Raw genomic sequence first — 26411 nt, forward strand, 5'->3', positions numbered from 1 at the left:
CACACTCATAGTTCATTCTAGTTTCATATATGTTACAGTTGTAGTTGTATCTTTCCCCGTTCTAGAGCAGCAAGCTAGCGCAGGTTTGGCCCCTCCGATCCGGAAGCCCTGTTTACTGTCTCACATGATTGAATAGTCTATTGGAGGCGAGGGTCTGCAATCTCTGATTGTCTTTTTCTAGTTTGTTTTGTCATAAAGGACGACGGTGTAGCGCTCCAGAAGTCGAAAGTGTTGGTCCATCTACGGTCACGCGAGTGTGCGGATTTGCCGCCATGTTGTTGAAGGCCTGGGTGACCTCGGGGTAGGAATTCCAAGCCCCCCATGCTGACTTCTTCCCCTTCCCGCAGAACGCTGAGGTTGTGCCACAGCCTGTGAAATAGTGGAAGACGGGAAGTCCTGTGGACTTGTCTTCTGCACATTAATTTCTAGTCTTTCGGTGAACAACACTACCCCCTGCTGCTACGTTGAAGAACTACACAAAGTGGTTTTATTTGTATAATTATAAACACACTTTGCTCTAACTATTTATTTTAATGTTTTCACACTAATTACAGACTTAACCGTGCTTCATCCATGTCAAGGAATGTCATACTGAGGTGCGCAATAACTCTTACTTTGCATTTAGCAAGATAGCCTTTTGTATTTATATATTTTTGTATTTAATCTTTGGTTAAACCGGATTGGCCGGCCGAATCGAAACGATTACTGACGAGCGATGCCGATGTCTTTCTGTGACGACAGTCCGTACGCCCCTCCCCCCGCCTGATCACCAGCGCTAGTCCCCGTCCCCCCCCTGCCCAGCAGCCACACACACAGTCCCCGGTAGCACGGCGGGTAACACGGCGCCGACAGCCGCGACTGAGTCACAACCGAGAGGGCAAAGATGGAGCGCAGAGACAGCGACTTCAACGTAATGCTGGCCACCGATTCGTACAAGGTACCGTACAAATGGAGGCTTCATTCGGGGGGACTAGGTGGAGGAGGGGGCTTGGCTGAGGGATGAAAATGGATAAAGTCAAGGCGGCCAGGTGGGAAGGGGGGATGAGAAAGGGGGCGCAGATGTAGCAGTGACCGGGTACCATGCGCGTGAACGTGCGTTGTTGGCTATCCTGCTACCTGGCGTAGCTAGCTAGCTAGCTAGCTCGCAGTGGTGAAAACAGCGGGTATTCATATAAAAACGCTAACGTTAGCAACTAGCTAGGTAGCGCTGCGTGGACGCGCGGAGTCCCGACAGGAGTCTTTGAAGGCCTCTTCTGCCCGCGCGCGGAGGCGTTGCCACATCGAAAGTGAAAGTTCAGAAGGAAAAAGGTGACATTCAGGTTATATCGCGCGCGCTAGGTCATTTCAAAGTCGCATTTCGGTGCATTTGACGCGCGCGCGAGACCTTTGAACTTTCAGGCCATACGTGAAATGGCAGATGTACGTAGTTTGCTCCATTAAAGCAGCGCAAGAGGCCAAAAGCACTGAGAGGAATGTGGTGGTTGCCAGGCAGGTTGCCATGTACGGTCGGTCACGTGACGGGAAGCGCAGAAAATTATGACGTAGTTATTGAGACGGCATAAATGGGTCAATGGCGTCTGGAACTAATAGAATGTGAATTGAAGATGGAATAATTACAATAAATATATACATAATTTTGATTTTTTTTCTTCTTTTTTTTTTACACAAATGTTAATTGAGTTTGTGGCAATGAAAGCACAAATTTCAGAAACCGTCTGTAACCTTTTAACCAGACAAACTAACAAACGCCGGTGCCTCGGCAGAGGTAATTATTTCATGTATTTGATTTGAACTGTCACAGCAGGTGTTCGATCCACACACACACACAGTAAGAAAGCTTTCCGGTAAAATCTCACAGGATTAAGATGTTCTGCTTAATCTACTTGGCACACATATATTAATTCTGGAAGTGTCTGGCGTTATTGAGTGTAATAGGAGTCTGTTGTGTGTTTTATTATTTTCGCTTTCATTTCCCAGCAACAGAAATAGTTTTGGTTTCATTTCCAGGAAATGGTGTTTCGTAACACCCCCACCCCCCACCCCACTGTCATTTCTTGGAAATTACCGGCTCCCAGTGGATTTCAGACTTTAGATATGTGGCAAACAAGATAAAAAGAGAAGTGAAAGAGAAAGCAAATGGTCTTTTCTTGCCGGGTAAAGATGGTTCTCGACCCAAGAGAAATCAAATATTGACTCTCCTTTTACAACTGCTTTGGTTTCCACAGAGTCGTTATAAAAACGGGTCCTTGAATGCACCGTAGCCAACGCCGCATGTCGTTGCCGGGTGTCCGGCTGACTGGACGATCTGTCTGATCTTTTTTTTTTTTGTGGAAATGGAATTGTACTGCAAAAAATCCCGTTTTTATCTGGTTGTCTTATTTGAAAGGTGCTTGTGTGCACTGTAGTGTTCGCCCACACACACACAGTAAGGCCCTCGTGTCATGTTGTGTGTCTTGACTCTATTTTCGGTCATTGAAAGCCCGGCGGCGGGGACCGAGACGTTCTCCTGTGTTCTTCGCTGTCTGGGGAAAGGAGACGCGTCCTTTTCCTCACGCATCACGCCTGCCTTTTCGCCGTTGCCACGGCCGACCACGTCCGCGCTTCCAACGTAGCCTTTCCGTATTTACGACGCGCCGACCTTGTTCATCAAAGCTTTCGTTTCCTCCATTGTCTGCCTGAATATTTCTCTAGAACAGCTGCTGCTATTTTACCGTTCGTTTATGGGCGGACGGACTGTGGAAGTAGATAAGCCTCATCGAGCGTTTCAGTGCCCTTGCTTGCGAGGCGGTTCCCCACGCCACCTTTACTGTGTGTGTGTGTGTGTGTGCGTGCGTGCGTGGGGATAGTGCTCGGCGATGCTTGTGAAACGTGTCTGGACTTGTGCTCTAGAACCGTTTACTCAACCGCCTTCTTGATATCAGCTCTGGCCGTCGGCAGAGGAATTGTTTTGTGCTTACGACTGCGGTGTGTTCTGATATAACAGCGTGCCTCTGAGCCAGGCAGCGGGACTTGATTCGACACGGTGAGTTGACTGGTGGGTCTTTTGTTGCGCTCTGATGCGTGCTGAGATTACAATCCTTAAACGTGACTTTCTCTGAACAATGTCCTTCCGCTTCCCTTCATTCCCGATCGTCGTTTGATTTAATGATGGTATTCATGCTTTATTAAGATGTCTCTCTCTCTCTCTCTCGCTCTCTCTCTGCAGGTGACGCATTACAAACAGTACCCCCCCAACACGAGTAAGGTGTACTCCTACTTTGAGTGCCGTGAGAAGAAGTTGGATCCCACCAAGAGCAGAAGAGTCGACTACGACCAAACCGTCTTCTACGGCCTGCAGTACATCCTTCACAAGTACCTTAAAGGTGAGTCCGGGCTCGAAGGTTTCCGATGTTCCCCCTTGTGGACGCCCTCGTGCCGCAGGAGCTGCACGCCACAGTATTCATGTTCCGTTTTTGCAATCGAGGCACACGCCCAAGCCGCCTCTCGTGATGCATTATTGGCGCCCTCGTGGCAGCACTTCATCTTTCTCCACCGCCTCTCCGGGACAAGGTCAAAGCAGGGCAGAGGCAGCTGCAGCAGGCCTGGAGCCACTCTGGATTCAATGCGTTGCCCAAGGACACTTCAGCAGGGCAGCTGCCCCTCAATGATATAAAACAAAAAGGAAGTTACATTTCATTTTCAAAGGCGCGTAACTCAAAGATTCATCGATGTTAAAGTTACTTAGTGCAATCCAGACGCAGAGAGGAGGTGCTGAATGAAAAGGTTCATTTCCCCGCCTGTTCCTTAAGAGGATTTCAAAGGAGAACAGAGAGGGAGAAGACAAAAGCACAGCTGCTCTGTCGCCGGCTGCAGGCGGGCGGGGCCAGCTGTCTGCAAAAAGCGCCCCTCAGAGCTCATCGACTTAGAGACGCGTCCACGGTCCTCCAACTTACCAAACCGAAAGCGTTGCCTCGCGATTCATCAGAGCAGCGCCTCGCCGTTGCGTACGACTCTTAATACGCTCGGCAGCTTGACCTGCCACCGATGAATAGCGAGTCTGTGTTCACACAAAAGACGCTTTGTCAGCAAGCCTGGGATGCTTCTCATTGAATTACGGCTGGAAAGTAACGCAGCATTCCGCTGCCCGCTGTAAAACGGTGGGGGTTCCTCCTCCTGTAACCTTCCTCCTCCTCCTCTACAGGAAAGGTAGTGACCCCAGAGAAGATTCAGGAGGCGAAGGAGGTCTACAGAGAACACTTCCAGGACGATGTTTTCAACGAGAAAGGCTGGACCTATATTTTGGAGGTGAGGCATCGACGCGATAACGTGCGCGTCGTGCAGCTCGTTGTCTTCGTTGGACAATGAAACAACCAGGAAGACACGAAACGCTTCATCTCTGCTTTCAGATCCCGCCATTAAAAAAAAAAAAAAGCAGGTGAACGAAGATAATCGTGCGTGTTTGTGTTGACAGAAGTACAATGGACACCTGCCCATAGAAATCAAGGCGGTGCCGGAGGGGAGTGTCATCCCAAGGGGCAACGTTTTGTTCACGGTGGAGAGCACAGACCCCGGATGCTACTGGCTGACCAACTGGATCGAGGTGCGTTTGTTTCGTTTGTCTTCTGGGTCCAGAGCAGAAAGTGGTTCTTGGTTTAAAGACAAAGCCGCAGAGTTAAGCGTTTCAGAAAAGCCGTCGATGATTCATCTCGGTTGCGTGTCCCGGGGCGGCCTCCTGTCTGTTTGACTCCCCCCCTCCCCCCCCCGTTACGTTGGCGTCGCGTCCGATTTGCTTCGCTGCTCCCAAATCAACTCGCCGTCGACACAAAGCATCCAGGAATGTGTTTTTCCCAGGGTTCATCTTGTGTGAATAAGTTTCCCTCTGATCTCCCCGAGCCTGTTTTTCCTGAGGGTTTAGCTCCATCCCCATGGATGGGACTGATGCATTCTGGGAAAGCAGCATTATTTGTCTACCCACTGAGGAGGGAAGGGGGGGGGAGCATCCTAACTTTATTTTGAAAACAATAGTTTAATAAGTAAATCCCAACGACTTCCCTCCCTCCTTCAGACCATCCTGGTTCAGGTTTGGTACCCCATCACCGTGGCAACCAACTCCAGAGAGCAGAAGAAGATCCTCGCCAAGTACCTCCTGGAGACCTCCGGGAGCTTGACGGGACTGGAATATAAACTGCACGACTTCGGCTACAGAGGCGTCTCCTCGCAGGAGGTACCGCGATCCAGCAACACCTCACCGGAGTGGGGGGGTGGGAGGAGTGGGGGGTGGGGGAGTGGCGTCCCTTTTAGGAGGATTGACTATTCTCACCGCCTTCCTCCTGTTTGCAGACCGCAGGCATCGGCGCCTCCGCCCACCTCGTCAACTTTAAGGGCACGGACACGGTGGCCGGCATCGGCGTCGTGAAGAAGTTCTACGGCACCAAGGACCCCGTGCCGGGCTTCTCGGTGCCGGCTGCAGAGCACAGGTCGGCGCCTTTCGTCAGTTTTACTTCATTAAATATTTACCCCGCTTCCAGACGGGACTTTTTTTTTTTGCGTGACCTACATTCCGTAGCGGTAAAGTAATTCCCGACTCGTCCGGTTTGACCCGGCGATGTCGGCCAGCAGGTCTCCGCCCACTTTATTTAATGCACCAGCCGTACATCGGCCAAAATGTCGGGCCTGTGAACGCACCCGTGAGGGGAGCGGACGCTTTTAAACGCCTCCTGCGTTCATGATGCTAATTATCGGCACGATCCGGGTGTTCCTGGAAAGTAGAGACACACCCCCCCCCCCCTTGCCAGTGTATTACGGGATGGCGAAAGTTGTTGTCATAGCAACTGTTACGCAACACCCGCGTTACCTTCTTTTTTTTTAAGTTTGCATGAACTGCCTTTCCAGGTCAGGCACTGTTTTCCTCATTGGTTGGCCTCACTCTACAGGCTCCTCCCCCCATCTTACTCAGAACCAATCAACAAGCTACACAACATACTGGTACCGGTAGTTGAAAACAGCAGGTTGTTTTTGTCCTTTAGATCGATCAGCAATCTAAGGAGGCTAAAAGTTCTCTGGTTCATGTCCGGGTTCAAAGAAGGCTAAAACCTGGAGTGTACCGCCCTCCTCTGGCCGACCTGTGGTACTGACGTCTTTAAACTCATTTCTCCGCAGCACCATCACGGCGTGGGGGAAGGACCACGAAAAGGACGCCTTCGAGCACATCATCAAGCAGTTCCCCAACGTCCCCGTGTCCATCGTCAGCGACAGCTACGACATCTTCAACGCCTGCGAGAAGATCTGGGGAGAAGATCTCCGGCGGCTGGTGGAGACGCGCAGCGCCGACGCCCCGCTGGTCATCAGGCCGGACTCGGGAAACCCTCTCGACACGGTTTTGAAGGTGTGTGTGTGTGTGTGTGTGTGTGTGTGTTGACGTGGTAAAACGGCACGGAACCCTTCACTCCCTCCGTCTGCTCCTTTTATTCCCTCCAGGTTTTGGAGATCCTGGGTAAGAACTTCACGCCGACGGAGAACCCGAAAGGTTTTAAGGTTCTCCCGCCTTACCTCCGAATCATACAAGGAGATGGAATCGATATCAACACGCTGCAGGAGGTACGGACTCGATTGGGAGGAGGCGGGGCTAGCAGCTAGCGGCTCCAGAGTGGCTCTAACCGTGTGCGTTTCCCCACAGATCGTGGAGGGCATGAAGGCTCACAAGTGGTCCATTGAGAACATTGCGTTCGGCTCCGGAGGCGCTCTGCTGCAGAAACTGAACCGGGATCTGCTCAACTGCTCCTTCAAATGCAGCTACGTGGTCACCAATGGACTCGGGGTGAGTTCACACCAAGGCGATTCCTGTTTCTGATCGCAAACCGCCAGTGAGAAATTTCCTTCACGCTCAAACTGCGGCGTTGTGTCTCCGTTAAAAAAAAAAAAAAGATTAACGTGTTCAAAGACCCGGTGGCCGACCCCAACAAGAGGTCGAAGAAAGGTCGCCTGTCTCTGCATCAGACGCAGGACGGCGACTTCGTCACGCTGGAGGAGGGCAAGGGCGAGCTGGAGGAGCACGGCGCGGTGAGTTCAAGGACCCACCGCGGCACCGAGACGCGCCTTTCACGCGTTTACGAGCCCAACGAGTGATTCCCGCGTCTCGCTTCCCTCTCCAGGACCTGCTGCACACCGTCTTCGAACGGCAAGATCGTCAAGACGTACACGTTCGACGACGTCCGAGAAAACGCCAAGCTCAAAGAGAGCGAGCTTAAAGAGCTGCTGAAGTGAACGCGGCCATCCGACCCCCCCCCCCCTTTCACCCTTCACTTTCCGGCCTCCGACTCTTATTTCAGAAAATTCTGGTAGCGTCTCACTCCCTGAAACGTTCTTAAAAAGAAAGTCACCCTCCGTTCCGGAGCGCTGGACCCCCCCCCCCCCCACACACACACACACACATCTCAGTGACCTCATGTCGCACCCCGGAAATGTGAGAGAGAGAGAGGGGGGGGGGTAGAAAGAGGAGGAAAGGCGCAGGAAGCGAGAGGGACGACGACAAAGCCAGCCTTCACGCCCGTGCGTAGCCGCCCTAAATCCAGCATCGCACCGATAGGCCACGCGCATCACGACGGTAGAACGTGATTGGCTGCCGGTGAAGCCATACGTCGGCTGACAGCGAATCACACGATCGTATTTTACGATTTTTAATTTAATCCTGTGTGTGGTTTTTTTTTTTTTGGAGATCCTGCCGGCGGCACTCGGGAGCGAACGCCACGGCGAGTCCAACTGAGAGAGTCCTGCGAAGCCACGCCCCCTTGTATGTTGTAGAGAACTGCTTAGAATAAAATAGACGTCTGAATCTCCTTAGCTTTGTCTTTCATGTGAAGGAAGAACACGATTTGTACCGGTGCACCAACAGCGTCGACTGATCCCCTTTTCCCGTTGCGTTCCGAGAGGATTCCGGAACGCCCCGAGGCGCTAATTTGGGATTCACTTTTCGGTTTTTGTTGTTGTTTTTTTGCTTTTAATCAGTCGTTGCCTCCAAATCATTCAAGGCCGTCGTATATCCAGTATTACCTGAACGTCCCGCACACTTAATCCGTCACGTCGGATGCTACCGGCGCGTCTCCTCAATCTGATACGTAATAAAAGAGAAAACTATGAAATGTTCCCTGTGATGTCACTTCCTCCCAGCTCCCGCCTCTGGGCCCCAACCTGCTAAAAAAACAAAAACAAGCAAACGATTTCCTTTATTTTGCACCTCTCACTGGTTTTATTATTTTAGTAAAGCTTTGATAACAGTCGATTCTGACCTCGGAGGAATATTTCTTTGTACGAAAAACAATCAATATTGCCAAACAGTGCGACAAATATCGACAAAGGATGCGGCCCTGCTGCCTTCTCACTTGTAAATACACAACCAGACTGAACGCAGCGAGGGTCTGGTTGTGTTGTTGTTGTCTGAACTTTTTTCTACCAAAAGACCAACATCCAAAAACTGTCCGACTGAATCCGCGGTGTGACTGATTTCATTTTATTTTTTTTGCAACTAGCCTTTAGCTTCCGTGTGTTCTTGTGTTACTCATGTAAATGTTGGTTGTTCCAAATTCACTTCCAAAGGCAACTGATATTTTAATTTTAGCATAACTGTTGTCACCGATACACCAATTAAAGATGCAAACCTGTCAGTTTGAAATGGTTTCTCTCCTTTCTTTTTGTTGACTCCAGACAAAATGTCAAAATTATTATATTTATAATTATAATTTACCTAAAAAGTGTCCTGGAAGTAGCTTTATTATTAAGCTCAAGGAGTATCCTTTAAAAAACGGCTTCATTAAAATTATGTTAGTAGTTTATTCGCATTTTTGATCTTGCAAAATTAATTGAACGGAAGTTGTTTGCATGACTCGGATTTATTGTAATCAGATTCCTCTTACAGTTCCATCAGATTTATTTAAAACATTAAAATTTAGAAAAAAATCCCAAACGGATTAAGCAAAACACTAATTTGACACAAACGGTTCGTGTGCACCCCCCCCTGGAAAATTGTAAATCAGTATTTCAAGTTTTTCCGAACAGCTGTGCCACCGGTGTTTGTCCACCAGGGGGGGCGCCAAGGGTCCAAATGAGCTCGTGTCCACTGCGTCGTCTGCGTAATTTACGCATCACCAAACCGGAGCGCCAGGAACTCGTGTTTCAAGCTACACTGCAAAAAAAAAAAAAAAATCCACTTTAAAGAAACCATTTTTCACCGGAGATTTGATGAAAAAGAAAAAAAGACGCAAACGGGATGAAATTACGACTAATCGGAACAATGGCGTCTCCTCCCTGGAATACATTTCAGTCTGTCGCTTCAGCCCAAAGTGGGCACCGTTGAAATGGTTTTTGAGCATTTTTTACAGCGGGGGAAGTGAGTCCACGTCACTGTCCAACCCCCCCCCCCCCCCCCTTCTTTTTTCTCCTCCCTGTTGGACCAACATCCTCCCTTCAGCAACGACTGGGTCAAGATTTTGGATCAGGAGCGCAGCCATGATGACCGGATTTCGGCTGAACTTGTCCCCGCTGAAGGAGCCTCTGGGCTTCGTGAAACTGGTGGAGTGGGTAAGTTCCGCGTGCGTGCGTGCGTGCGTGTGCGTGTATATGTGGCATACTTACCCCAGAGGACTGGGAGGTCCGGTCCTTCTCCTTCTCCTCCTTCTCCTCCTTCTCTTCGAACTCTTGAGATAAATCCTTACATTTCGAGTTTTTTTTAAAACGCGCACAAACCTTTGCCCCCCCCCCCCCCACACACACACACACACACACACACGCACATCAACTTTTTGCTCTTCCTGTAATTCGCACTTTTAAAGTTTTTACAATGAAGAATGAACACAAATGTATGCATTTCGGGTTTTATTGCTCAATTGAATAACTTTATACAAATTCACGAGGACATTATTTGTTGTTTTTTTTATAAATGTGTGTCGCGACTTCATTCTCACGTCTAAGTTGTGCGTTTGACAAAGAACCCCTCCGATATTCCATTCTACCCTTCAGACGACCCCGTTAGACATTAATACACCTCACCAATAATTTACCTCCGTGCAGACGCTTCACACGCACGCACACACGCACACACACACGCTGTTTGTGGGTCGCAGCAGACCATGCAACAGTTACTTAAGGAAAGTCCAGTCATCGGTTCTGCCCCACGTCACTGGGTCAGCGGCGGTATAACACCCAAATCATCTGACTCAGGACAAAGCTGCGTGTGTGTGTGTGTGTGTGCGTGTGTGCGCGCGCGGCATTGTGTTGGCCTTATGCAACACTCTAGACGAGCATATTTGTTCTTGTTGTGATCCTGGATTGACGTCTCGCTTGATTATTGACCCGATCTTTGCTATTGATCTGAAACGTTGCAACCCGCTCGTGCTTTCATAGCTTTTATTCTCGGAACCGAAGCACCATGCGCGACTCCGGAACTTCCAGCCCCCCCCCCCGTGGGTCCGACAGGAAGCTGGTTTGTGCATTTCTCAGCGAGACCGCCCGTTTAATAAATGACTGTTAAAATAACACGTGTCGAATATTCTGCATCTTTGGGTTGCCAGGTCTGAACCTCGGTGGCAAAAAAATGGCCGCTTTGATGCTTGTGGTCGGACTGACCCCGGAACTGGCTGATTGGAGGATCTTTCATGTGTACGAGGGCATCTACTGGATTACAGGAGCATTTTTTTTTTCTGTTTGCCCATTGTCTTTTTAGCGGTTGCCATGTTTGCAGGCGTCCACCCTTACAACCCACACAACATAGCTCCAAAGCCAATGTGTGTGTGTGTGTGTGTGTGTACCCGGTCTGGCGGGAGCAAGACAAACAGGAAGTAGCAGCCAGTGACATCTGGAGGAACATCTGGCCTGCCGTAAAAGCGTCTGCAAACGTCTAGGTGTGCGTTTGATGCGTTTGGCGGCGTCTTATCGCCACTTCCTGTCTGCGGGAGGCGCAACGGAAACGCCTGGGAAAGATGGGGGGGGCGCTCTGGACGGCCCGGCCGTGCTTCTGGCTGCAGCCGCCCCGACTGACGGAATGTTTGTGGCGTTGCTTTCCGGTTATTGGCGTCACATGGCTTCCTCGCTCGGTCGGACGCTCTCTGCCGCAGCGCGGAGGAATTTCAGCGGCGAGAAGCGACAGAGTCACCGCAGCCGTGTGAAACACGCTTTGCTGCGTGTTTTTTTTTTACCGATTTTAAATGTGGATTCAGATGAGCAGAGAACCGGTAGAGACAGGAAGAGTGAAGTTCAAAGCCTCTTCTGTTTCCGTCTTCCGGCATTCTTCCGGTTGTCCTTCCGGCGCTTCCGCTGACGTAAACCTCGGGCATCTCAAGAGTCTCGACTTTTAGATCGTTTCCCCACAACGAGGTTCTCTCGCATCGCTCCCGACCCGACTCTCTTTCTCTTTCCAAACAGCTCACGGCCATATTTGCGTTCGGAAGCTGCGGCGGATTCTCCGGCACCAACGTCCTCTCGGTGTTCTGCGGCGACGGCAGGAACGAAACGCTCGATGCCAGCTTCCACTACCCGTTCAGGTGAGGACTCTCGACTCTGTCGACCAGGCGCCGGTTTGAAGGGAGGGATTAACGTAAACCTCGAACCTTTTTTTTGGGGGGGGGGGGGGGCAGGTTAAGCCAGGTTCCGCTCGTCGAGGGAAACGCCAGCATCTGTAACCGCTCTCTCGCCACGACGTACTTGGTGGGAGACGCATCCTCGTCAGCCGAGTTCTTTGTCGGCACCGCCATCGTCTGCTTCCTGTACAGCATGGCGGCCCTCCTGGTGTATCTGGGCTACATGCACGTCTACAAGGACTCCGACTTCGGACCCATTTTTGTCAGTATTGATCGGCGCCGGTCGCCCTTTTTCCCCCCCCAATAGGAAGACGTCTGCTGACGTCTCCGATTGCGCCCGTTGTTCCCAGGACTTTCTGATCACGGCGATCCTGGTCTTCCTGTGGCTGGTGTGTTCGTCCGCCTGGGCCAAAGGCCTTCAGAACGTGAAGGACGCCACGGGCACCGAAGGCGTCGGCGCCACGCTGGCGCTCTGCAAGGAGGGCAACGTCACCTGCGAGGTCACGGAGTTCGCCAACCTGCGGAACCTCAACTTCTCCGTGGTGAGAAGGAACGCAAGAGTTCCGGGTTCTCCGATTCAGATTGTTGGGATGAAACCAGACGACCGCAGCCTTCCAGTTCCTTCCCAAGACAAACTTCCTTTGTCGTCTTCTGCTATTCCTAACTTTGCTTTTCTTTCCTCTCGTCCGCCATTCCATCAGGTGTTCGGCTTCCTCAACATGTTCGTGTGGGCGGGCAACGCTTGGTTCGTGTACAAGGAAACACGTTGGCATTCCAAGAAGTTCTCCTCTCAACCCGGACCCGGAAGGCAGCAGGTCCCTGCAGCCATCTGAGGCTGGAATGTGAATGTCAAAACAGCACAAAGCCAGCAGAAACGAGCACACGATCACCCAAAACAGTAAAAAACGTTTTAAACTTGAGCTTCAATCGTAGCATTAAGGCCTTTGAGACGTCATTCGTTACGTTTATTATGTTATATTGTACATTGATGATGAATGGAAGGTACCGGTACTTTGAAGTCGGCAACGCTTGATATGTGCAGTTTATTGTTGCCAGGTTTGACTCTCATTTTTACCTTGAAGTATTATTTGGATGGAATTAAAAACTAGATTAGATTAAAACCACTTTTTTTGAATCCAAAGAGACTGTGATTTACTCATTTACTCATTGAGTCGCTCACATTTGCCATCTAGTGGTGATGATAGGTACTGCAACAGCAAGACACAATTTAATTATGTAGGAATTAACGACAAATGTTCACATTATGTATGGATGGATGGATATTCTCAGAATGCAATTCCATTAAGATTTTGCATTCAGAGTTGTACAGGTAAATCTGGCACGGCTGCAGCACTTTGATTTATTTAGTCTCCCCTCGGGTGCCAGTTCAAATCCATTAACTGATTCTAATTATGAATGTAGTGCAAGGCTTCTTCTTAACTTCATTTTAATTTCACTCGTCGCTATTTTGTTTGACCATTCTGCCAAAGCACAACTTTTCATCATCTTTTTTAAATCAATAGTTTTTGTAAACTTTGTTAATTTGTCTCATTTTTCAAATGTATGCAGATTATGATTTTAATGGCTTATAATGATTTTTTTTGGTCTATTTTTCATGTAGGAAAGAATGTAACTGAAATGATGAAAACAATCTGCGTCAGCAAATGTTTTTGTTACACTGCCTATGCTGCTGCATTTGTGTAATCTTAATCCAGATAGCAACAGCCTTGCCAATAATTCCTGCCATTGCCAAACTGTCTCAAAACAAAGACATATGCAATCTGTAAAATACACAATTTCAATGTGCATTTGCCTTTTTTTTCCCCCAATAAACAAAAATGGCTTTGTTTAATCTTTAGCAAATGTGTCGTGTGTAAGTGAAGGAGGAAAAGAAGTAGCATGAGAAAGTTAACAGGAAAGTAAGTGGTGACCTCTGGTTTTCTATTGAATCATTTGAGATGAATGACGTCACGCTGCGTCATGTGACCACGGCAGGGATTTATGGTTATAAAAGAAAATAATATTGTCAGTTTGACTTGAAGTTGCTTCAAGAAGTGCAACCTGATTTTTCAGTTTTTATTTTGTATCCACTAGAGGTCAGTGTAGAGCCATGGGATTTGAATTTGAGGCAGTTTCAGGAACAAAACATGCATGGACGTTTATTGGTGGATCATTCAATCAAGCAATAATTTGAATCCAGCTTTTTGCACATTTTTTAAAGGTTCAAACAATAAACAGAAAACACGACAATGTTATTTCCTGCCAGGTCAACAATCTTACACTTATTTATTTATTTACAAAGCGCGCATTACAACAGAAATGTCTTACAAAGAAGTGCCACATTCGCTCTTACTATTGGCCTTCTGCGTGCCTCCATAATGAACTTTTGAACCCCGTCTGTCTCTCATCCCCTCAACCCTCCGATAAATACCGAACCCGGGACGGAGCTCGCCGAGACTGACGTCAGCATATCTCGTTCTTTTAGCCTGCTGCGTGCGAATGAGAGAGAGAGCGCGCGCGCGAGAGTGAGAGAGAGAGAGAGAGCGCGCGCGCGCGCGCGAGAGAGAGAGAGAGAGAGAGAGAGAGATGGGAGCAACAAGACGGAAGAGCAATGGCGACACTGGATCGCCAAACGCCAAGTCTGGATACCTTCCTTTGCGAGCCTTGGTCTTCCTTCGTCGGTGCGGCTAAATTACGTGTTGCTGACAGTAAGTCCGCTCGCCGGGTAGCGATGTTGTTTATGCGGGCAAAGTGTCGAGAAGTGCGCGGTCCAACTGTCTGTGATTGAGTTGAATAAGCCCCCCCACCGTGCGGGGGGTCTGTCAGAGCGCAGCAAAGTAACTGTCAGAAGAATATTACTACGAATGCAATATTAATAGCTTGTTTAAACAGTCGCACGCGGACAGACAGACAGACAGACAGGCGCGCGCGAGCGAGCGAAGCTAGCCATCGCCGCGCAGGGCTCGCGCCACTGGCGCGTGCCGAAGCGATATCCTCAACATTGTCCAGCTGTAAGTTTGTTAGCTTTGACAGCTTCACTCGCGCGCGGGGTGGGTGGGGTGGAAGCTAGCCAACTAGCTAATGCTAGCGCTAACAACGCGAGCCGAAGCGCTGCTACACGCGTGCCCCCCCCCCCCCCCCCCAAAGTTTGTTGCGTATTTTTTTAAAGTGGGGGTGTTTTCTGGTGTTTTTTTTATCCAGACGCAGACTCGACCGTGGATAAAAGCGACAAAGAGCTTTACTGCCTCGGCGAAGCCGCGAAGCGCCGCAAACACGGTGAGTGAAGCCGCGCTCGGGGAAACTTGACGCTGTTCCGCAGAGGGTGAGGGTTTGTTGTGGTTTCTGGTGGACGTTCCGCGGAGCACCGGGGATTCCAGAGTCGTTCTATTTTTACCGACAACTTTAGTGGGTGTCGGTGACGATGAAACGAAACACTTTTTTTATTTTTAACATTTAGAATACCGACGAAAGCGTAACACCTATTATTGTGTCTGTTAGCATCCTGCGTCTGGGACAATAGCAAATAATGAATAATCGTGTTTTTCCCCAACGATTTACAAACCCAATCTCTGGTCGTTTAAACACTTGAGTCATTATAAAGTATGACTTCAATATGCTTCGGGCTAAAGTAACGACATATCGAAAACCTGAAATGACCTCAGATGAATCTTTACATGCCTTAAAGTCTCTTATTTAATGTCAAATTCGGGCTTTTGTGCAAGAATGTGGTTTATATATTTGTATATCATGTATAGAGACCTGACCGGACCTCACCATGCGTGCCTCACACGAGCATGCTTGAGTCATCCCCGAAGTTCGAACACGCAGCCGAGGAAACGCTCTCCTCCGTCTCCCTGGCCTCACACCAGAGCACTTCTTCCTCGCACACACACTCGCGTACCTCCTCTTCCTCTCACCGAGCCAAACTGGAGCAGTGTTTCCAGAACCGCTGATCCGTTGGTAACGCGACACCAAGGCCGGCCCGAGAGTGAGATGTATATACACGCACACGCCGACGCCCCCGAGCGGCACGAACACACAGGGAATTCATCTCCATCTTATTTTGTGTGTGTGTGTGTGTCACACGCAGTCAGCCGCTGACGTCATGGGAACATGCGTGTCTCGTATTGCTGTGACCTTGAGTAACCCGGCAGACCCATTTTCCACCGCTCACGCATTTCTTGATGACTCATCACAACGAGGTCACGATGACACACACCCAAGCATCAAACACTCATATATGCCCCCCCACCCCCCGACACACACGCATACACACACACACACACATCTCAGATCGCTGATCTATGCTATGATTTTGGATTTTAGTACCCATTTGTTTTTCTTAGTAATTCTATGAATCGCGTTTTGGCGAGTGGGTGGAGTCTGTGATTTAAATATAGTGTGTTTTATGCTTTAATTCAGTTTAAATGTCATTATTTTCATCGTCAGTTGTCCCTTTCTCTTTCAGATATGCTCGACCACACTCGGTTTCCCGCCCCGGAGGACTTGTGTCTTGTTGTCTGCCATGTCTGCGGTCAGGTGGTCACTCCTCTAGGCGTCCTCGCACACTACGGTCAGTCACCCGACGCTCCTCCGCTCTAATCTCTGCGAACATGCTTTCTTCCTTCAAATAAGTACGTGGACAAAGCCAGTTTGAAGTAGTAGTAGTAATAACTTTGTAATAATATTTGATGACTTTATTCAGGTGTTGGACTCGGGTTGTTTGTCCTTCATACAAGCTTAAACTTGTTTTATTTTTGTTTAACCCGACCTCGCCAGAATTTAGTCTAGCTAGCTCGAGCCCCGGGACAATTCCCTCCTGGATGCTGCCTCCCCGTGTTTTATTTTGACGTAAAGTAGTTTGTTGCTGTGTGTGTGTGTGCGCAAACACGCAGACTCCAACTGGCGTCAATGGGACGGCGCTCTCGTCAGTAACAAGTAGGAGCAGATCAGGATCGCCGCCACGCACGCTTCCAAACCAGGATACGCATCCTCGCTTTGATCCGTCCAGTTTGCGATCATGTGAGCGAATTAATCACTTCCTGTATGTGTTTCAAATTAAAACCCCTCGGTTTGATATATTTAACAAGGCTTTTATTGGAGAACATTTTCTGGAAAATGTTGGAAGACTCATCGAATTTGTGAGTTTGAAACGGAGCTGCTGTCAACTCGGCCAGAGGAATTTAATAATTAGAATTTAAACTGAAAACCTTCACTTGAATGGAGAGACTGAGTCATGTTTAACACCACAAAGATTTCTGTGTACTTCAAAGGACTCCAGAAGGAAGCGGCGGTGGCGTTGTTGTTGTTGATCCCTGCTCTCATTGGCCGTCCTCTCTGTTTACCTTCTGGAGGTTTTTTGGTCGTGACTTTGCTGAGCTGCTGCTGCTGCTTCCTCCTGTTGGCGGCACGTGTGCCGCGTGGTCACGCTTAATGAACACCCACATGCACACGCAGGCGCACACACACACACACACACACACGCACACTGATGCAGACACGCCAAGCATGCTTTTCTCCCCTGGAGGAGAGAAGCCAGTGGACTAGCATGCACTCAACGAGGTCAGTGGTATTGTGAGGAAACGTGCGCACTCAGAATCCTGGCATGTGCTGTTGTTTTGTTCCTGCTAATGCCCCCCCCCTGCAGCATCCCCCGCCCACCCCCCTGTTGGCAGCATCGCTACATGCTGACACGCACTCAAAGTGGGGTAACAACAGGTCTGAAATGCACACGCACACGCACACACACACACGCACACACACACACACGTAGTTAAAAGTGTGAGTGTCCTGAGAGCTCCTCCCACGTTCTCTGGGCCACAGTACGCTAACAAGCTGACCTCTGAGTGGATCGACTTTAAGAAATGTCCCTTTCAGGAAGTTTATTTATTATTATTATTATTATTAATGCATTTCCTGTCATTGTTAGACCGTCCAATCACGTCACTGTGATGTCCAAATGAGCAAACACTCTGCTTTTAAATGTAGCTCTGATTTCATGCTTCGTCTGTGTATTGAATCGAGGCTTAGGCCTTTCATGCACAGACATTTCTACATTCTCTCTCACACACACACACACAGAGAAGGAGGGGGTCGGCTGCCTAGAGGCTCACCGGGTCCCAGTTTGCTGCTCCAGCTTTGCTTTGGTGCAAGGCAGAGAGTGGTCACAAACTAAAGACGTAACCGAATGTAGTTTTTCTTTGGGACTTGTGTTGAAAAGGTTTGTGTAAATCTCGATATTTGCTCCGTTTGAGGGATTTGTTTATTGAAGTGCCCTTAGAGTAAAGCAAAGCTTGTGTATTCTTAGCTCAAGTGGCCCCAGTGGGATATCGAAATAAATCCCTCACACTGGCAGCATTCATGCTATCATCTATTTAATACGTTTGCAACAGTAAAAAAAAAGAACAAAGAAGTTGTTTTAAATATTTGCTGGTTAACGCTGGAGCTGATTATGGACAGATCGGGGCGTTGAAAGAATATTCTGAGTACGTTTGACTCCTCCTGCATAAATGTGAAGCTCGAGTCAGCGCTGCTTTTCTGTGCCCTGTGGTGGGATAAATCAGGACTCGGATATTTTAGCGTTTCCTCCTGCTTCTCCCACCTCCAGTCCGTCAGTCTGTCTCCTCTGCCGGCGGCCCAGCGCATCTTAAGAGGCCACGCTGTGTCGTTGGTTGGGATTCTGTTTATCTGTTTATTGTCTCTTACCTTCCGTGTTGTTTTGAGGTCGATGCCCGAGACGGTTAAAAAGAAACGTGCTCTTTTCTTTTGGTTTCATTTCTTCCCTGACTGAAATGCTTGGGGCTGCTCTGTGTTTTTTGTGCGCTGTTGTGTAACAGTGTGTGTGTGTGTGTGTGTGTGTGTGTTTCTGTGGCTTTGCTGCAGCCGTTCATTTCACACAATGGTTGTCTGTCGTTGGGAAGTTTTTAGCCCTTAACCACGGAAGCTGTGCTCGGGATCGTTTACTGGGGGCGTCGCTCACTCCACCGTTATTTATTTTCATTATTGGGAGTCGGCAGCGTGTGAACCGGGAGCTCAAGGTCGCCTCTGATCGACCTCAGAGGTCAGTCCTTTAGTTTGAATGCATCTTTTGCCGTTTCTCTATGATGGACTGCAGCTGTGAGCGTATTTGTGTTTATTTTATGGCATTTTATACCCTGGTTTTAATATTTGATTCCATATACTTGTAAATGTAATATCTATCAAATGGGAAACTTGAAAAATGAAAAGAGAACCAAACATGTAGCAGAGCTTGAATAGCAGGTTCAGTTCAATTACAGCCTGTGTTTGGTTTGGATAAATATCTGCAGGAGCAGACGTATTATTATTATACCTCTTCAGATTCATTATTTATCTTATTCCTGCATGGAAAGATTACAAGGTTTACACACGTGCGCAGGCGTCCGGATCTAACCGTGCAGTCGTATTCATTAAGAGCGTTAGCGTGTTAAGAGAAGCGGCGTTTTAATGTGTGAACTTTGTTCCTGCTTCTCGGCAGCTGCCTCGGCTTCCACCGGCCTGTTTACACACCTGACACAGACGCGCACGCACACACACACGCACACACACACGCACACACGCACATGTCCTGCACACGGTGATGTACATGTTCTCTTATGCAGGCTCGTGCTACCTCTACAAACGTACACCCTGCAAAAGGTAATGTGGTGTTTCTTACGCACACACACACACACACACACACACACCTGTTATTCCTTGAAATGCACCGGCTAATCTCTTATACACAATGACACATTTTGCACACACACACACACACACACACACACGTTCTCTCCGTCAGTCACCTGTCGCACACTTTCACGTGCACTCGCGCCGCCTGAGCAAACAGAGTCGGCGAGTTTGTCGGCGGGCGCCTTTTATCCCAAGGAGCTGCTGTTAGAAGACGATTACTACACTTATCAAGTGGGCGGGGCTAACACCGACACACACACACACACACACACACCCAAACCTTCCTGCTGCTCATTGACTAGTGCTAAATGTTCTTGGACACAACTTCTAAGCTAATGAACAAGCTTCCGGATTGGTCGGCGGGGTAAAGCGCCTTGTCCCGGTGAGTCTTTGAACTTTACGTCACAAAGCGAGCGTTCTGACCCGACTCCAGATCCAGAGCCAGTTCTTGGTTTCCCAGTGTGTTTCATGCAGTGGAGTGTGGATGTTTTTCCTTTCCACTTCGAAGGTGTCATTTTCCTGGTTGCCCCCTTTCAACAGCGAGACTGAGGAGAGGGAGCAGATAAATCAGCAAATAAATTCCCTTCGCCAAGTTTACGGCTGCTGTAATATAAAGAATCGGGGCCAGTGGAATATCGACGTGCGCCTTAATTTACGCGACCAGAAGGACATCAGTTCAGACGTCAGCATACCTTGATGGCAGATGTGCGTATGACAGCAGAATGTGCTTGTGGGGCAGGATAGAGGTGCGTGTTTGCAGAACGAGCCCGGTCGGTTCGGGCTCGTTCCGTCTACAGATGATCGTAATGAGCTCCATCTTTGTTCCTCTGTTTTCATTCAGGTAGCTGGGGTGTAGTTTCCCTGTGAGACAGACAGCCCTCCCCCTTCAGACAAGACATGCACAGCAAAAATCGTAAGTTGAGCTCCTCTCCTCTTCTCTTTTTTTAGCCCCCCAGCAGTGAGACTTATGCTCCTCTCTTTCTATCGGTGTCTCAGCCTCTTCTCGTATTAACGGAGTTTATCATATCAGGAAAGTTGAGCGAAAGATGTTGGAGCGTTAAAACTGTTTGACTGACTGTTTGACACCTTTTCAAAATAATTGGTGTAAATTTCACATCACACTCGGAGCGAGGCTGAGGTGCTGGCGAGATGCAGATTAGGCCCGGATCTGAAGTACCCTCAGCCAAGAACGGTGCAGGAGTGTTCCTTCCCTCGTGTCATGCATCTGTTACATATAGGATCTTTGTTTCTGCTTCTTTTCCTGACCCGTTTCAGAGAAGCGCCACGTCTCCCCGGTTCCCTCGCGGAACCCTTTAGTTCCCATGAAGCCCAAAGCGCCTGTGGCGGCCCCCGCGGTGGCTCCCTTCAGGGTCCCGAAGGATTACCCTCACTCCCGCTTCAGCAAGGCGCCGCTTGCCGTCTACCCACCGAAGGGGGCCCGGAACAAGACGTGGTGGGGGGGCGACACTTGATCTCCGCTGCATGTCTATGAAATGCTTCCATTAAGTTAACTGTGCCCCCCCCCCCCCCCCCCCCCCCTCTCCTCCAGCGTATCCCTCCCGGTCGTAAGCCTGGAGAAAATGTCGTGCCTCAACCGACCCGAGTTGGCGTCGCACGTCCGCCTCGCCTCTCCGTCCCTCGCTCTCCCGCCTTCCCAACGGCCCGGGGAGAAGCTCACAAATGGCCGCGGCGCCGGCGGGCCGCCCGCGCCACGCCCCACCACGTCTCCCTCCTCTCTGGACGGGCGTCCGAGTCCGGCGCGCTCGCCGCTGGACAGACGGTCGACGTCGACACCTTCCCCTTCACAGGACCGGAAGCCCTCCCCGTCTCACCGACCTGGCGCGCTTCCGTCGTCGGAGAAGAAGCACCAAAACGGAACGAAGGCTTCCTCCGGGCCCCAGAAGAGACTCTCGGGTCAGTCCGGGGGCCTCGTGTCTCTTTATGTAAACATTTGGTCTTGGGGGTGGAAGAGTTAAATATTTCTGGTGGTTCTTTGAAGCCTACACAACCCCCCCCCCCCCCCCCATCCTACACTCTCGACCCGCTTCTCTTCATTTCCGTCATTCGCCCACTCCCGTCGCCCTTCTTCTGCTCGTCTTCGTTTCTCGCTCTTCTTCTTTTTCTGCTTTCGGGGTTGTGTCTCTTTCTCTGTCTCAACTTCCTTTTTAAGTTTGTGTGTCCAGTGTGGCTGCGTCATGCTGCAAACGCAAAAAGATTACGGGGATTACAGGACAGGCCGGCGCGGGATTACAGCCCCTCCCGTTAAAGTAACCTGTCGTTGACACGGAGAGCTCCATTTAACAGCCAATCTTTAGCATTTACTCAAAATGTGTAGATTTCGATATATTTAAAGACAAAATTGAATTTCAAAAATCACTGAATTTGTGTTTCACTGTTGAGATTAAACTTCGACACGAAACGCGGCTCTTTCACTCTTCTGGTCTCGTTCAACAAAATGATCTCAAACGCATGAAAGAGAAAATGGCGGCGGGTGTTGAAAGTAATTGTGCGTTTTATCCTCCTCGGAGTTGAGTCAAAGGGCGGGGGAATTGCTTTCAGATGATTTGGTCGGGCTGGATTTGTTTAGGCTCCGTGTTGACGTCGGGGTAGCGGCGCCGGGACGCAGGCTTTCGAGGTGAACGGCGAGAACGTGCACGAAACGGCTCTTTGTTTTCTTTCATGTTTACATGCGGGATTATTTTTCCTGGGCTCCTTCTGGAGCTGCCAGCTCGTCTTGCCGGGTGATTGTTCACGGCTTGCAGGATATCTATGTGAGACTTAAAGCAACGCTAATGCGTGAGTAGACAAACGTCCGAGCCTCAACAGAGAGGCATTAATATGGCGCTAGTCGTCTCTCGCTCGTGTGAAATGCGATCTAAGCCAGGGAAAATAAAGAAGTGAATGACAACCCGGAGTCCCGGCCTTATGCGCGTGTGTGTGTGCGTGTGTGTGCGTGTGTGTGTGTGTGTGTGTGTGCGCGTGTGTGTGTGCGGTTTGTTTTCCAGAGAGGGTGTTCGATCCCAACAAGCACTGCGGCGTCCAGGACCCCGAGACGAAACGACCCTGCACGCGGTCGCTCACTTGCAAGGTAACGCATAGCCTCACCCGAACGCTCCGAGCAGGAAGGAGGCTTTGGGTAGGAGGTGAGGGGGGGGGGGGCAGCAGCTCTGAAGCATTGCAGGGCCCGCACTTCCCTTGATGAGGTAATTACAGTCTTTGGATGAGGCTGCAGCATCTTTGAGCAGTAAAACTCTATTTTACCGAGCTTTAATTACTTCTAGGAAGCCCCGCTGATCCCTTCAGACTGGTTATAAAGTAATTAAACATTTAACGGGGGTAGCATCGTAAGGTTTTAAAGTGGGTAGAGATCAAAATCAGCATTGACGGCATGATGTGGTGATTATTGAAACCGGAGAGCTGCGATTTAAAACCCGGCGAGCCGCGCTGTGAATGAAGTCTCCCCGGAAACCACCCGACGCCCCCGCGTGGCGGCCGTTTGTTCGCCCGCAGAAGGAAACGTACGAAACCCCCATTATTCATTCTTTCAGACTCACTCATTGACGCACCGCAGAGCCGTCCCGGGTCGAAGGAAACATTTCAACGTCCTCCTGGCCGAGCACAAAGGGCGACCGAAGGAGGGCGCGAAGGAGAAAGACGAGGATGGAGGGAAGGAGGGCGGCGGCTTGACTGTCACGCCCCCAGAGGCCGCGAGTCCCGGCGAGCCTCGCTGCCCGAATGGACGACCTCTGTCCACGCTCAAGCTACGGCTGGCGAACGCACATAAACCCAGGTAGGACTGGGGGGAATCTATTCATGTTTCCTCCACCGGGGGGGGCTGTAATCTAGGGCAGGCAAAGGAGACATGATGAGGAAAGTTTACGTAGAATTTTTGCACGATTTTAAAGTGAGAAACGATTTGAAATCTCCATTTCAAATCAGGGTTTCCCTCCCTGCTGAATTTCTAACATCCATTCCAGGGTTCCGGGCTCCGCCGCCGCCTCCAGCCCTTTGCCCCCGGCGCCACCGCCACCGGCCCCGGCCCTCAACTCAGAGCCGCTCCTCCCCACCTGGATGACGGCGGGAGGAGACGGCGGGCGACTGTCCAGCGACGAGGGGGACGCAGAAACCCCACAAGACGTGGACAGACACGCCTTCCCCTGCTCCAGCCGCCATCCGCGGCCTTCAGGGGTAAAGACGCCGCTCGGACATTCCTCCGGTCCGTAAACCTCGAGGCGACGTCTCAGTCTGCAGCGGATTAAATCTCATTTGGTCTCAGGTGTAATATAACAATGTGCTTGTTTTCATATAAATAGCTGGAAAATGGTGGATCTGGTTGGATAAGTAAGAAGAAGAGGCGCTCCTTTGTGAAGACGCGTGAATCACAGGAAGCATGCGCGGCTCATTTCCTGTCCTAATAAGATTATACATCTATATAAAGCTGCATTTTACGTCTGAATTAAGCGCTTGATTTTAGTTTTGTTCCTGTTGGATTGTCTTTCGTTCCAGCCAATGATAATTAGGTAGTATCCATCTTCTCTCTTCCACGCGTCTCTTTCCTGTCGTTTATTTCCTGATATCCTGTCTAACCCTTCTTTCGTTGTCTCGTTTATTTCTTTTCTCTGTATTTGTCTGGTGCGCGTTCTCACCAGTCTCTCTCTCTCTCTCTCTCTCTCTCTCTCTCCCTCCCCAGTGCTGTGTGTTCAGCAGCAGGCTCATGGGGCGGGGCTACTACGTGTTTGACAGGCGATGGGACGGAATGAGGTTGGCGCTGCAGAACATGGTGGAGAAGCATCTCAACGCACAGATGTGGAGGTGAGAAATGCAAACTGTTAAAGTGCAGCAGAGACGGCAGATTAAAAATCATTTCACTTCCTGTTCCAGGAAGGTGCCTCCGGCCCCCTCCGGCCTCCTCGCCCTCTCCGCCTCTGGAATCCCCCCCGTCGCTTCACAGCAGACTCCTCCTCCCTCCTCTGTCGCTTCCTCTCTCCTCCCCTCCCCTTCGGACTCTCTCTTCAACGCCGGCGCATTTCCACTGTCCGCTTCCTCAGCCGGGCTCTTCGCCGTCTCCCCGGTCTTCGCCCTGGGCAAAGCCTGGAACGGCGCTCGCAGAGTCAGCCGCCAATCCAGAGACGCCGAGGACTCGGACGCGGGTTCGAAGAAGAGGAATAGCTCTTCCTACGCCGCCTTCTTTTCTTCCTCTTCCGTGTTTCCGACCGTGGATAAGCACAAGAGGAACGGCAGCAGTTATGACCCACCAGCGCAAGGCACAGGGGGGGCGGCGGCGGCGGCAGCAACAGCCCCAGCCAGGGGAAAGGGACTCGGACGCCGGGGGGGTGGGCTTTGGAGCGGCGGAGAGGACTGGCCATCCAAGACCGAAGGGTCGCAAAACTCGCAGAGCAGGTGAGGTTGAACGGCAAAAACGGGATTTAATTTATTCCTGATAGATTTTATTGTTCAATAAAAAGTCATCTTGAACTTTGTCTTCATCACAAATGGTCAAATAGTCCTCCTTTTATTCCTCCCATCCAGCCGCGAAACCTGCACGCCCTACTCGCCTGGCGGGGAGCCTCCCCTCGGCCCCCGTCAGCCCCTGCCACCCCCCTTCCGACCTCTGGTTTACGGCGGAGGGGGAGTGGATGGGAGGAAGAGGAGGAGTCCGAGCTCTTACGGAGGAAAGGCCAGCAAGCTGAGCAGGCCGGGGGGGTTGGATAGCCTCTTTGGGAATGGGAGCGACGGCAGGGGGGGGGTCCTGGCTTCAGGGCCCGAGTCCCCAAAACAGGTCGGTGTCATTCAAGGGGTGTCTCTTTATTATCCACAGCTAGGAGTATGGGGTCTCATCCCTAAGAGAACGAGTCCCGATCACTTCTCCTCTAGTGCCACCATCAGGTCAGAAATGGAACTGCCTACAAATTAGACGTTGATTCTTTCACATCGCCTCCAGATGTGACTGCCTCTCCATTTCTTTTTTCGTGCGTCTACTTGGCGTATGAGTGAGCCCTCTCGTTTCTCTCCCATCTCTGTAACGCACGTCGAGCTCCACGGCGACCCCGAGTGTCGCCCTGCGTTAGTGCACGATGCAGGATGAATGATGTAGGGACGCGTCCGGCGTGATGTCGATGCAGCACGGCGCGTCCCTTAAATGTAGCTGCCGCGCTATTCTTTCTTCCAGGGATCCATAAAGTATTGATTATTTGTTGATTGTAGTTTGTGTTTATTCTCAGCACAACGGAGGAACAACATCTGAAGAAATGTCTCGTCTTCCTCTCCCCGCAGGCCAATCGCTAGCAGGAACCGCTTCCGTGGCAGATGTGCAGACCGACCACCACCGTTTGCGACCTTTGACCTCACCACTCTTCTGCTGACTGCACCAATCGGACTGCTTTGCCTCCGCGATGTCACCCACCCCTCCCTCTTTTTTCTTTTTTTTTTTATCGGTCGGTCGTCACGACGATAAGCTGCTTCGCTGTGGCGGCGGCCTTTTCAGAACAACCTGGTGGGATTTTTAAAAAACTGGTCCTGAAAAGGGAATTAGCCTCAAAAGGTTTCAAGACGTTGTGATCGATGCCACCGCTGTATTTTTTTAGGTGTGGGGGGGGGGGGCATTTTTTTGGAAACACCGAGTGGATTTTCTGGCCCGTATTTGGTGGGGGGGGTCCGTGATTGTCCTGGGGAGTTAGATGGCTGAAGCTGCTACTGACGGAACCTCCGAGGACTCTCCAGCTCCCCCCCCCATCCATTACTTGTTATTGTTAATCCGATTCATCTTTTCTTCTTCCTCAGAGACTGGTGTTAATCCAGCTTCTTCATCCTCCTCTTCCTCTATTTCTCTCCATCTTCCTCTATCTTGAACAAACTTGTCAGCATCGCCGCTATTTTCTTTATTCCCTCCTCATCCATCCCAGCATACCAGTGTTCAAAGTGCACTTACTGCCCCCCCCCCCAGCTCTGTGCTTCACTGACTCCGGAGCAGCAATTCTTCATCAGGACACGATGGGATAAAAACAAAAGAATCCGATCGTCTGTGTTACCGACGCCGCCGCATCAATGCATCGTGTTTCAAAACAGGAAGAAACTGAGTTTGAAGATTTCATCGTCATTTTTGGGGTTTTCAATGGTGCAGGAAACACAAACTCCAAAAAGGAATTATTATGGATCGCTCTTTTCTCTTTATTTTTT

General features: G+C 50.1%; 3 protein-coding genes across 3 annotated transcripts; all 3 read left to right on the forward strand.

The window, feature by feature from the left end:
- Positions 1–803: 803 nt before the first annotated feature.
- nampt1 (nicotinamide phosphoribosyltransferase 1) lies at positions 804–8647 on the forward strand. Its single transcript, XM_068755101.1, is given in 12 exon segments — positions 804–937; positions 3206–3362; positions 4181–4284; positions 4451–4579; positions 5045–5203; positions 5320–5456; positions 6139–6364; positions 6457–6576; positions 6656–6796; positions 6904–7038; positions 7131–7150; positions 7152–8647. Coding segments are annotated over 12 exon segments (1473 nt in total). The 5' UTR covers positions 804–883; the 3' UTR covers positions 7243–8647.
- Positions 8648–9460: 813 nt separating this feature from the next.
- sypl1 (synaptophysin-like 1) lies at positions 9461–13384 on the forward strand. Its single transcript, XM_068755192.1, has 5 exons — positions 9461–9552; positions 11392–11510; positions 11604–11808; positions 11897–12088; positions 12248–13384. Exons 1-5 carry the CDS (start codon positions 9481–9483, stop codon positions 12377–12379), a joined length of 720 nt encoding a protein of 239 aa, XP_068611293.1. The 5' UTR covers positions 9461–9480; the 3' UTR covers positions 12380–13384.
- Positions 13385–14142: 758 nt separating this feature from the next.
- Positions 14143–25582, forward strand: atxn7l1 (ataxin 7-like 1). The gene is made up of 12 exons (XM_068755391.1): positions 14143–14254; positions 14748–14822; positions 16015–16119; positions 20511–20688; positions 20785–21153; positions 22245–22323; positions 22784–23025; positions 23213–23423; positions 23926–24047; positions 24117–24635; positions 24765–25014; positions 25509–25582. The coding sequence occupies exons 1-12, from the start codon at positions 14158–14160 to the stop codon at positions 25518–25520; spliced, it is 2259 nt and encodes a 752-aa protein (XP_068611492.1). The 5' UTR covers positions 14143–14157; the 3' UTR covers positions 25521–25582.
- Positions 25583–26411: the final 829 nt, after the last annotated feature.

The sequence above is a fragment of the Brachionichthys hirsutus genome, chromosome 22, assembly GCF_040956055.1.
Source record: "Brachionichthys hirsutus isolate HB-005 chromosome 22, CSIRO-AGI_Bhir_v1, whole genome shotgun sequence".
Classification (NCBI taxonomy): domain Eukaryota; kingdom Metazoa; phylum Chordata; class Actinopteri; order Lophiiformes; family Brachionichthyidae; genus Brachionichthys; species Brachionichthys hirsutus.